This window comes from Schistocerca piceifrons, chromosome X (genome assembly GCF_021461385.2).
Source record: "Schistocerca piceifrons isolate TAMUIC-IGC-003096 chromosome X, iqSchPice1.1, whole genome shotgun sequence".
NCBI classification, from domain to species: Eukaryota; Metazoa; Arthropoda; class Insecta; order Orthoptera; family Acrididae; genus Schistocerca; species Schistocerca piceifrons.
This window is the reverse complement of record NC_060149.1, coordinates 377,300,383-377,313,904: the sequence shown is the minus strand read 5'-3', so window position 1 is coordinate 377,313,904 and position 13,522 is coordinate 377,300,383. Positions and strand designations below refer to the sequence as shown.

At 38.1% G+C, this 13,522-nt stretch overlaps 1 protein-coding gene across 1 annotated transcript in view; it reads right to left on the bottom strand.

The window, feature by feature from the left end:
• Nucleotides 1-10,568: 10,568 nt before the first annotated feature.
• The window catches only part of LOC124721865 (lysosomal aspartic protease-like), a 41,657-nt gene continuing 38,703 nt past the window's right edge, over nucleotides 10,569-13,522 (bottom strand). Inside the window, exon 9 of the mRNA XM_047247001.1 lies at nucleotides 10,569-10,866. Within this exon, the coding sequence (XP_047102957.1) occupies nucleotides 10,714-10,866 (153 nt within the window). The 3' untranslated portion in view covers nucleotides 10,569-10,713. The remainder of the gene's footprint in view (nucleotides 10,867-13,522) is intronic.

The following is a 13,522-nucleotide window of genomic DNA, read 5'->3' as shown; positions in this document are numbered from 1 at the left end:
AGTTTCTCAAATATATAGAGAAATTGGATACAGGTGTTGAAAGAAATAACAGATAGGGTCTTGGTCCAAATCGTTTCATACAAGAAGGTTACAATAGAAACTGAGGAAATAATTATTATCATGGGGGAAATGAAGGTAATAATCATAGAAATCAAGAAAGGGGAGCATCAAGATAATTTGATAAGCGAGGGAGACAATATAATAAAAAATATGAACAAAGTAATAGAAACTGCAATAATAATCAACATGCAACTCAGCATTTGGGTCACAGTACTAAAGTTAATGAGCTGGTAAAGTAATGCTCACTGCATTTGAGGTGTACAATGTGAGAGTGGAAAATAATACACTTAATTCATGTACCAGTAGTTGTGACAGATATCCAATAGAGAATGATTGTTACAACTTCAGGGTAAGTACACAAAAATACCAAAATAATAGAATTACAGTGTATCAAGAGTTTTAGAGTAATTTCTGGTCAGATTGAGGTAAAGACTAGAACACAATAGAAAAAAAATCTTAATTATGAATTGCAAGAAGGTGATCAAGAAAACTTTTATGGTACTGACATGGGAGAAAATTTTAATGAATCTGGTGGTAACAACTTAAACATTTACTATATCTTTTCCAAAAATGAAGAAATAGTGGAGCATGAGCAGAATGAGAAATACATGGTAGATGAAAATGCAACTGGTATTTGTAATGTAAATGATGTTACTGAAGAGGGAGGAATTAAGATTAATGAAAAGAGCGTAGCGTTCTAAAGGATTGGAAAAGGGCACAAGTCATCCCCGTTTTCAAGAAGGGACGTCGAACAGATGTGCAGAACTATAGACCTATATCTCTAATGTCGATCAGTTGTAGAATTTTGGAACTCGTATTATGTTCGAGTATAATGACTTTTCTGGAGACTAGAAATCTACTCTGTAAGAATCAGCATGGGTTTTGAAAAAGACGGTCGTGTGAAACCCAGCTCGCGCTATTCGTCCACGAGACTCAAGAGGGCCATAGACACGGATTCACAGGTAGATGCCGTGTTTCTTGACTTCCGCAAGGCGTACGATACAGTTCCCCACAGTCATTTCATGAACAAAGAAAGAGCATATGGACTATCAGACCAATTGTGTGATTGGATTGAAGAGTTCCTAGATAACAGAACGCAGAATGTCATTCTCAATGGAGAGAAGTCTTCCGAAGTAAGAGTGATTTCAGGTGTGCCACAGGGGAGTGTCATAGGAAAGTTGCTATTAACAATATAGATAAATGGCCTTTTGGATGACGTCGGAAGCTCACTGATGCTTTTTGCAGATGATGCTGTGGTGTATCAAGAGGTTGTAACAATGGAAAATTGTACTGAAATGCAGGAGAATCTGCAGCGAATTGACACATGGTGCAGGGAATGGCAATTGAATCTCAATGTAGACAAGTGTAATGTGCTGCGAATACATAGAAAGACAGGTCCCTTATCATTCAGCTACAAAATAGCAGGTCAGCATCTGGAAGCAGTTAATTCCATAAATTATCTGGGAGTACGCATTAGGAGTGATTTAAAATGGAATGATCATATAAAGTTGATCGTCGGTAAAGCAGATGCCAGACTGAAGAATCCTAAGGAAATGCAATACGAAAACAAAGGAAATAGGTTACAGTACGCTTGTTCGCCCACTGCTTGAATTATGCTCAGCAGTGTGTGATCCATAGCAGATAGGGTTGATAGAAGAGATAGAGAAGATCCAACGGAGAGCAGTGCACCTCGTTACAGGATCATTTAGTAATTGCGAAAGCGTTACGGAGATGATAGATAAACTCCAGTGGAAGACTCTGCAGGAGAGACACTCAGTAGCTCGGTACGGGCTTTTGTTAAAGTTTCGAGAACATACCTTCACCGAAGAGTCAAGCTGTATATTGCTCTCTCCTATGTATATCTCGCGAAGACACCATGAGGATAAAATCAGAGAGATTAGAGCCCACACAGAAGCATACCGACAATCCTCCTTTCCACGAGATTGGAATAGAAGGGAGAACCGATAGAGGTACTCAGGGTACCCTCTGCCACACACCGTCAGGTGGCTTGCATAGTATGAAAAAAAAAAAAAAGTACATTATTTTGTTGGATTAAAAGATGATTTGTTAGATGAGAAGAAATATCGTTCCACATTATTCGTTAAGTTTGTTAGAGGCAAGTAAAAATGTAAATGAAGTTACAAACCAAGCTGGTTGGTTGGTCTGTGGGATTAAAGGGACCAGACTGTGACGGTCATTGGTCCCACAAACCAAGTGTCTGAATATATGTATGAATACTAATTATGCTCATAAATCAGTCACAGAAAGTGTTCAGAACAAATATGGATGTGAGTTGTCTAATCAGTCTTCAGTTCTAAATCTGGAAATTAGTGATAAAGAGTTTTCTGTACACAGTTCGCATAAATGTTAGGGAAGAGCTACTTACTTACTCACTTTGAAAAAATTAGCAATGTTGTGCAAAGAAAACTGCAATGTAATTTATGAATCATATAAAAGAAACATAGGGGTGAGTGAAGATTTAATTGAGCTTTTGGGCAACTTGTGGGATGACCATTATAATATAAGAAGCAATGTTATTTATGGTTTAAATATTAATTGGCTGAAGATGGTAAGAGATTTACCTACTAGAAACAGGAACAAAAGTATCCAGAATAGCAAGGATATGGAATTGAGTGAAGTTGTAAGGGATTTTCTAGATGAAGGCATTCATACAGGGGCGGATGAGATAGGAAACCCCTATGCTTTCTTGAAAATAGGGAATTTGGAAGAAAAAACATTAGCTGATTCATATAGCAGAATTTCTGAATTGTCAGAGGCTTTAAGTAATGAAATTAGGCAATATAAGAATTATATTGAAATGCCAGTTATAATAGGGTTAGAGGTGCTACTGGTAGACAAAGCACATGGTAAGAAATCAAATTTGACTGACATTTGAAATCAAGTGTATAGAATTTGAACACAATTGTTTGATAGTTCCAGAACTACATCAAGATTTTATTTTGGGAGCAGTAAGTTACACAAAGTTAGTGCTGCTCTTGACGGAAAGGGAAAACCTTATGTGTGACAGACATAAAGGGAAACATAATCCGAGCAAAATTTATAAAGGAGGGAAAGGAAGTTGCTTGTGAAAACATAAATAGGTTGTCATTTAAGAAGGAGGGAGATCATATAGTACAGAATAATTCAGAACAGGAAGTTGAAGCCAAAGAATTAACCCTCAAGCTGGCACACTATTTTTCATAACACCAGCAGGTATGCAGCGCACATTGTATGCATGTAAAGAATTGCTGTCTTCAAGATACCAAGGTAAATATGTATGAGCAAATTCACAGTTCAATCTTAGTTTAATTAAACAATGATAAAATAAACTTACATGATATAAGCTAAAGCACTGATTAATTAAACAATAGTGAAATAAACTTTGATTGCAACACTCTGATGCCATGGACAGGAGTTACCCTACAGTAATGACTCACTCAAAGCATTAAACAGTGCAGATGCATCAGATCCCACCCAACCATTTCCTCGATTACAAATTATATCATTGAGAAAAGCCTCATTGTAGAACTGTGCTGCTATCTTGTAATCTGGGTCACTTTCCTGCACCAATCCTAATTTTTTTCTCACTTAGCTTGCTGTTCATTTTATACTATTGCTGCTCACTTGCACATATGACAACACAATTTATCACTGTGTTTAAAGCAGTAATGAAGGTATAGTTATGAGCTTACAACTGTGAAACAACAATGGAACAATGCAAAACAATTTTATTTGTGGTTGGTGCACTTTATACATAGTCACACCCACTCAAGGGTTAATGAAAACAATTGAGGGAAAGGTATCTGAAACTGAGAGGCTGTATGATGAACAAAAGAATGAGTAAAAAGGTTTGTTATGGAAAGATGGGGATGTGTTCAGTGATACACCAGGACGGATACAGAATTTTGAATGTGTATTAAAACTGAAACCTCTTGGCCCATTTTTTATAAAACTATATAATGTACCAATTGAAAGGAGTTACAAAAGATGGAAAAGCATGGTATAACTGAGAGAAGTAACAGTGATTATTATAAACCTCTGAAGGTTCTGGCAAAATGTGATGGATGTGTTAGACTTGTTTTACACTCCAGACATCTGAAAAAAGTTATACACCGAGGAAACAGCAAGCTGGAGAACATAAATGAGTTATTACAAAAGTTTCAGTATATTAAACTGATGACAAGCTTAGATTTGATCTCTGGATTTCATCAGGTTCCACTTGCTCCAGAATCTCAGAAATATACGACATTTTTGTACAATGGTAAAGGTTACCAGCACTGTGATGTATTCTTTGGTTTAAATTACCTGAGTTCATCGGAGCTTTGAATCATGTTTTAGGTCAGAAATTGTCTTCTAAATTAACCATATATGTTAATGAAATTTTGCTTTACATTCAGAGTTGGGATGAGAATTTCCTGTTATTAAAAGAAGTGTTTGACAAATTGCGATCAGGAGGGATGACATTAAAATAAGAAAAATATAAATTTGTAGTTAATAAACTGAAGTTTTTGGGATACTGCATTACTGAGAAAAGTACACCTACCGACCACATGCCCCTCCATATCCACATCCAGTGATGCCATTAGGCTGAGGATGATATGGCGGTCTATTGGTACTGTTGGGCCTTCTGAGGCCTGTTTGGACAGAGTTTTCTAAAGCCGTTGCTGAGTTTCCAGTACCCAACAATAAGGATCAATTGAAATCCTTTTTCGTCATGTATGGATATCATAGAAAATACATTAGTAGTCAAGGGTACAAATGCATCACATTTCTACAACTTACTGAAAAAGAATTCTGTCTAGATATGGGACAGAGTGTGAGGAAGCTTTTCATTCTATAACAAGTGCTCAGTAACTGCAACGTTCTGTACAGACTCGACTTATCCTTACCATTTTGTTTATCGAGTGAGGTGAGGCAGTGGTTGACACAGTGGCCTCGCATCTGTGAGGAGGATGGTTCAAGCCTGCATCTGGCCATCCAGATTTAGATTTTCCATGATTTCCCTAAATCACGCCAGGCAAATGCCGGGATGGTTTCAAAGGGTATGGTCGATTTCCTTCCCCATCCTCATCACAATCTGAGCTTCTGCTCTGTCTCTAATGACCTCGATGTTGATGTGACATTAAACACAATCTTTCTTCCTTAACATTTTGTCTATTTTATGATGATAGTGATTATGGATTTGTTCTATATAAAAATTTTGGATGGGAACATAAACACTTGATGGTTGCTTCTGCATGTACGATGCTCCAAAAACATGAAAGAATCCAAAATGTAACTAGAAAAGAACTGTTAGCTGTATAATGGACATTTACTAAATTCAGACACAGCTTGTTGTAACAGGACAAGGCATATCTGTGTAGGTCTAGTGGAATGCAATTTGATTGGGCACAGCATTTGAATTACATCCATGCGCAGCATTCAAGGGAAGGTGGCATGCATGCTGTCTCTGGCTGAGGGCATCTTCTGCTCTGCTGGAAGGTGTTACTAACATTGGCCGCATTGTCGCTACGAGGTCTGTCCATGTGGTTTCAGACAAAGTGTGTACCATGAGTGACCACCAACTCAGAAGGCTGTGGCAGACAGGCAGCCCTTGCTTTGAGGAACCTGGCCACAGGCCTTTCAAAGCCTCAGTCACCTGACATCTTCAATTTCCAAAAACTAGTCCCTCATGCCTCCAGCAGGCTCTAAGAGAAGCTGGTAAAGTCCAGGATGTAGACGCTTGATTCATGGGGACATGATGCTCAGCAATGAGCATTACAGTTTGTGGTGGTTATAAATGCACAATGTTACATGACAGTATTTGTGCAAAGTGATTACATTATTTGACTTTGCTGTGTAAGAATGCAAACATAATACCTTGACTTTCAATATAGTTCAGGAAATGAATACTTATGAATGAACATTCAATATCACCAGCATACGTGAGTGGTTAAGGAGCTGTACATTTTAGTTCAATTTGTACTTATTTGTAGTTTTCAATATTTTACCATGCACTGATATGGTTTGTCCGTACACTTAGTCACATGTTACACACTAATTGCTATAATATTTGTGAGCATTACTAATTTTCTCATGAAATATTATACTTCTTTTTTCACTATATGGAGGCAGCTTGTCTATTTTCTTCCAAAAAAGAATTTCACAATGAAAATACTGATCACAGATATGGAATGACACATCAATCCCATTAGCTTTATTAACATTTTTATTTATGCAGTTTTCTCACTGTGTTACTTCTGTCAGGTGACAACCTTTTTGTATTTTGTACCATGGCAATGCATCTAGGCACAGCTTAGGATTTATTTACTTATGTGCATAATGGTCTGTATTTCGAACTGTATTAATGTTAAATTACTACAAAAATGAATCAAAAGATATGGGGTGTCGATATTACTGCAAAATTATATATGAAAAAGCTTTGCTAAGTTATTTCATATGATCAACATACATTCTGCGAAACACTCTCTCATATCCTCATGTTTCAGTACATGGGTATGATTGGTCGTTTAACTATTGGTATACACACCAACTTATGATATTTCATGATGACAGTTTCTTGTATATAAAATTTATCTTCACTTACATTGTTTGTCATCTGAAGATGCTATTGATTGTCTAACTTTACACGTGAAAACATCTTCAATGTAATAATTGTTTACAATTGCTTTGTTGCAAATTAAGTGGTATATGTTAAGAAATTTTACCTCACATTCTTTGAGTAGTTTGTCTTCTCATTCCTACAATTCCAACTAAGCTTTGCTTTAATATATTTTGTTATGTGTTAGGGGAACCTGGTTCTGTGTACTAATGCAAGGAATATTTTGTAGGACAAACTGATGGTTCCTCAACGAAGTGAAAGACTACTATTACCATGCTTGAGCAAAAGACACTATGATGAAGAGGTAATAAACTAATGGATAACAGAGTGAAGACCATGACTGTGGGTAAAGAAGTCAGAAGAACTGATTGTAAGTCAAGACCAGAAGACAAGACTGTACATATTGTAAACAGCTGTAATCTAAAATTTTGAAAATTTTTCCAGTTTGTCTTGCAATATTGGAAAAAAGGGAGTTTCTGTTAGTACTGGCTTGCTGCAATCACTGTGCTGACATATTCTCATCCATATATCTTTATGCGAGGTTTTGGTAATTTTTTTCTATAAATTTGTGTGTTCATATACAACTATACCCATTAAACTTGATTACTTCCAACATAACAGAAATTATTTATATCTTCTATGTTTAGAAGATTTAACATAAAAACTGTAAATTTAAATATACTAAATTTTGCTAAACAGTTATTAGTTAACAGCTTTGATAATGATTTCAATCTACTGGCTTTAAATGTTATCTTTTTACTAGTTCTTTGGGAATGCTTGGTGGAAAGCTGTCCAGTAATGGAGAAATGTCGTGTTTGTGAAGCAGTCGAAAGCAAACACTTTGTAGTTGGACCTGACAGCTCACAGAAGCAAATGAATGTTACATTTCGTTATTCTGATGATTGAAGGGTTAAAATACAAATATTTACAGATATTTATTTTGTTTCATAAACAGAGATTCAAAAGGCTTTCAGAATCCTACCAACAGTGGTTTTATTCATACAAAGTAGGCCTGTGCCATTATCGTACTTCTATGTGAGGACAAGGAAGTCAACTTCAAGACAATCAGCTACGCAAAAATTGCATTTTAGTAAAGTGTATACCTAGTTCAAAGCAACTCCATTTACAATAATGACAAACACCCATTCCAGGGACAATTCACTGTACAACCAGTAGTAATGAATTGGTATATTACCATATCCACCAAGCAACTCTTCCACTGGTATGAACAGCCACTGCCAAATTCTGACTGACTGGTTGCAGAGCATGCAACTCAACACAGAATGGTTGATTACAATGGCATCTTACTAAACTATGCCACAAAACCAACTTTTCAGAAACTTCCTGGCAGATTAAAACTGTGTGCCGGACCGAGACTCGAACTCGGGACCTTTGCCTTTCGCGGGCAAGTGCTCTACCAACTGAGCTACCCAAGCACGACTCACGCCCCATCCTCACAGCTTTACTTCTGCCAGTACCTCGTTCCTACCTTCCAAACTTTACAGAAGCTCTCCTGCGAACCTTGCAGAACTAGCACTCCTGAAAGAAAGGATATTGCAGAGACATGGCTTAGCCACAGCCTGGGGGATGTTTATAGAATGAAATTTTCACTCTACAGCGGAGTGTGCGCTGATATGAAACTTCCTGGCAGATTAAAACTGTGTAAAGCTGTGAGGACGGAGCGTGAGTCGTGCTTGGGTAGCTCAGTTGGTAGAGCACTTGCCTGCGAAAGGCAAAGGTCCTGAGTTCGAGTCTCGGTCCGGCACACAGTTTTAATCTGCCAGAAAGTTTCATATCAGTGCACACTCCACTATAGAGTGAAAATTTCATTCTACCAACTTTTCAGAACTATACAACTGGGAACAGTTCCTTAGTCTTTCTACTCTCGATTCTCCTGGGCTACAAGTTCATTAGTCCACATCCTCCACTTACCTCTGCTCCTTTAACCACCAATCTCCTGCCCCCCCCCCCCCCCCCCCAACCCTTTTGCAACCTATTTCCTCGTGTAGAAATTGAAACTCTCCCTGTTTGCATGTGAATGAGTTTCCTCTGTCGCCACGTTCATGTCTACTTCCTTGCTGTCCATCCCTTTTCCTTATCCTCACACTACCTTAAGCCTCAGCACTTCCACATCCATCAAATAGATGGATTTATCACCTCCTTTCAGCTCAAAGGCTGTGATAATATAGTTGTGTTATGTCTGTATGCTACGGTCTAAAGAACCATTCAGATTTAATAGCTGAGCTACAATGTTGAACTTACAGTATATACCAGCTGACAGCTCAATAATTCCTTTACAAAGTCAGCTGTTACTTTTACTGATACCAATGTTGTAACATACACAACAATTAGAAAAACAAGAATATATATATATATATATATATATATATATATATATATATACACACACACACACACACACACACACACACACACACACACAGGGCTATTACAAATGATTGGAGCGATTTCATAAATTCACTGTAGCTTCATTCATTGACATATGGTCACGACACACTACAGATACGTAGAAAAACTCATAAAGTTTTGTTCAGCTGAAGCCGCACTTCAGGTTTCTGCCGCCAGAGCGCTCGAGAGCGCAGTGAGACAAAATGGCGACAGGAGCAATGGTATGCGCAGTTTAAAGCTTCTGGATGCCTCTGTAAGGGGAAATCAACAGGTCGGCCTGCAGTGAGCAAAGAAACGGTTGAACGCATGCGGGCAAGTTTCACGCGTAGGCCGTGGAAGTCGATGAATAAAGCAAGCAGGGAGCTAAACGTACCACAGCCGACGGTTTGGAAAATCTTACGGAAAAGGCTAAAGCAGAAGCCTTACCGTTTACAATTGCTACAACCCCTGACACCCGATGACAAAGTCAAATGCTTTGAATTTTTGGCGCGGTTGCAACAGCTCATGGAAGAGGATGCGTTCAGTGCGAAACTTGTTTTCAGTGATGAAGCAACATTTTTTCTTAATGGTGAAGTGAACAGACACAATGTGTGAATCTGGGCGGTAGAGAATCCTCACGCATTCGTGCAGAAAATTCGCAATTCACCAAAAGTTAACGTGTTTTGTGCAATCTCACGGTTTAAATTTTACGGCCCCTTTTTCTTCTGCGAAAAAAACGTTACCGGACACGTGTATCTGGACATGCTGGAAAATTGGCTCATGCCACAACTGGAGACCGACAGCGCCGACTTCATCTTTCAACAGGATGGTGCTCCACTGCACTTCCATCATGATGTTCGGCATTTCTTAAACAGGAGATTGGAAAACCGATGGATCGGTTGTGGTGGAGATCATGATCAGCAATTCATGTCATGGCCTCCACGCCCTCCCGACTTAACCCCATGCGATTTCTTTCTGTGGGGTTATGTGAAAGATTCAGTGTTTAAACCTCCTCTACCAAGAAACGTGCCAAAACTGCGAGCTCGCATCAACGATGCTTTCGAACTCATTGATGGGGACATGCCGCACCGAGTGTGGGAGGAACTTGATTATCGGCTTGATGTCTGCCGAATCACTAAAGGGGCACATATCGAACATTTGTGAATGCCTAAAAAAACTTTTTGAGTTTTTGTATGTGTGTGCAAAGCATTGTGAAAATATCTCAAATAATAAAGTTATTGTAGAGCTGTGAAATCGCTTCAAATGGTTCAAATGGCTCTGAGCACTATGGGACTTAACATCTGAGGTCATCAGTCCCGTAGAACTTAGAACTACTTAAACCTAACTAACCTAAGGACATCACACACATCCATGCCCGAGGCAGGATTCGAACTTGCGACCGTAGCAGTCTCGCGGTTCCGGACTGAAGCGCCTAGAACCGCACGGCCACCGCGTGAAATTGCTTCAATCATTTGTAATAATGACTATAGCTGCAGAGGATTTTTTTTAAATGGCATTTTTATTTATAATAAATCACATAATTATCAAACAAATGAATAGTAAATCAGTCTGTACAATACAGCAGCTTGTTTCAGCCAGAAAAACAGTGATATAATTGAAATGAACACAAATTAGGAGACCGCAAATTTATCATTGACTTTATGCTATACATTAGCTTTTGCAAATCCGATACGGTCACTCTTCATATCAAACTCTGTGTAATACTGTGCAATAAATGATGCTCCTAGTGACCAAATATTACTCGCTTCATTTCCAACCAGTGCAGATAGGCAGACAGTGAAGCCCCACTTTGTAATCTGAAAGAAAAATAAACTTTTATGTATCAAATGCCCATTTATCATATGATTGTATAATAGCCTCTTTCACTTTTACGTACCAGTAGGCACGTGATACTGAAAGCTATGGTTATTCAAATGTGGCATTATACTGGACATTTTATAAACACATATTTGAAGAACAGTATTAGCTTCCATCACTATCTCAACAGAAACTTTCTCAGGAAGCCTACAAAAAATGGATTCCAACATATCAAAAGCACACTACTTTTGTATCAGGACACAACAGTTACAAGAAAAAGTGTACTTTCCATGTTTTCACCTATGATTACAGCTCTGTGATATCCTTCAAGCTGATAATTTTCAAGCAAAGTATGGCAATGTTTGAATTTAGCCACCCATTTCTGATCTGTTGAAAATGAAAACTGCACATAAGCTTCCACCAGTTTTGGATAAATTTATGTCAATTATGAGCCACTCATGACAAAAGAATTTTATGACTGGACCATGTTCCAGTTTGCCCATTTAAATATAGCATACACAATTGAGCTTCTTTAGAACATATAGAAAAGACTTGCAAAACTCAAGTTGCCTCTCTACTTCCATTATTATGCAACATATACCAAAAAATATAAAGCTTATTTCACTGATATCAGTACCATCTTTTAACTAGGCCAAAATATTTTCTTCTTGTCCTTGTTAGTACTACTATCCCCCCCCTCCACAAGCAACTTTTGAATGTGCTGCTGTGGGCAACTTTTACAGTGCCACTTGCCTTTCTCTTTTTCATATTCACATCTAATGTGCAAGGGGAAAAAATCAGAGTATCAGAATTACAATGTAAGTATTGTAATTTTTTCAACTCTCTCACTGTGGTGCTTGGATCAAAAATGTGGATGGAGGGTGTGGGCACCTAATTGCCCTCATACAAGAATAAACTTTGAAATTAATATGAGGTTGTTATTGTAGGAAAAGTGCCTTTCTTGTAGCATCCTAGATGTATGATTAACCAAGCATTTTACAAACAACATGGAGCAGACACAGTGAATCATATAACACTTGTTTATTTTCAGCCTTTTTGATAATTTTAAATGGTATGGTCTCCTCATATTCAAACTAAACTAAAGTATAAACTGCACAAAAAATATCTATAGATCACCTCATTTTTGAATAAATTACACATTTCAGAATTCTTCAATGGAAAGCAATCCATCAGTATCAGACTTCTATTGTCATTGCCCCTTGGCAGACTGTGAGATGTTATCAACTTAGGAGGTCATTACAATGTGTAGGCTGCATTACTGAGAGTTAATTCTTCTTCACTATGATTATAAGCCAGCACTCATCGACACTTAGTGAATTTACATCGAGTGCCAGTTCTATCCACATTGTCTTCATAACACCTGCACAATTTTGCCACTGCCAACAGCCACTCTAGGACTTATCCATTACACCCAATTAGGGTATCAGCGTTCATTGCTAATCATATTTCAGCATCCCTCATTTTTTGCTCTTTACCTTTTAAATCCAACTTGGAAACAAAACCTATTTTTTCACTGTTTTATTCTTGATTACCCTCTTAAGTTAAATTGAAATACCAAGCAACAACTTCTTTGGCTTGAACTTCTGGTAGAACCTGAATAAAACTGATACAACAAATTGGTTACAAGGATTTTAGAGCATAACAACATTATTACTCATCTATGATTGAAGTTATGTAGATTGCATCTTCACTGAGGAACAGTTGTGAACATACTGCCACTGCCGTTACTTTCTAGCCTGGTGTGCTCAAGAACTCACTCCACTGGTGGACACGTTTTCTCCTCAGGAGGAGTCTTTTCCATTTATGGCAGTACAACTCATACAATCAAGTGTCTTGAGAGGTTTTGTGTCTTCAGTAGGAATTGCCACTGCACCACACTTGTGTGTAATGGGAAGGATGGAAGGAAAGAAGGAAGAAAAATTAGGGTTTAATGTATCACTGCCATTGAGGTCATTAAAGACGGAGCACAAGCTCAGATTGTCTCAAGGATTTTACAAACATGCTCTTTCATAGGCACTATCCTGGCATTTGTCTGGAGAGATATGGGGAAATTACAGGAAACCTAAATCTGGATGGTCAGACATGAATTTGAACCATTTTCCTCCCAGTAACAAGTCCAGTGTGCTAAGCACACAATGAGGGACTTAGCAACAAGGCATAAGTTGATGTTGGCATTTTGTCTGCTCAAGCTCAGGATGATGTGTCTCATATAACATTGTCTTATACCAAATGTGATAGACCTAAAGTCATGTGTTGAAGTGCTGAATCTGAATTGTCCTTCACTCTAACAAGTCCACAAAATTGTTGATCAGCAGTAATTATGCAGGCAGCTGAAAATATCATTTACATCACCACCAGTTCAATTTCACCATTCTCATATGAGTCACCAGCATCACTGTTATTTGTCATGCTGCTCCAAGTACTCAAGCAACACAAGATCAAAATGCCCTAACTGAAATGCCCCTTTATATGACATCAGAATGTCGTAGCAGCACCAGGTAAACCATGCAGCCGACATCAGAGCTACAGGTGGATACAATAATCGGCAATATAAACATTCTCTCACCACTAGTGCAGACAAGTCCGTACTGAAACTGACAGAACAGCTAGGTTCTTGAAGCCAGAAGTAGAGTA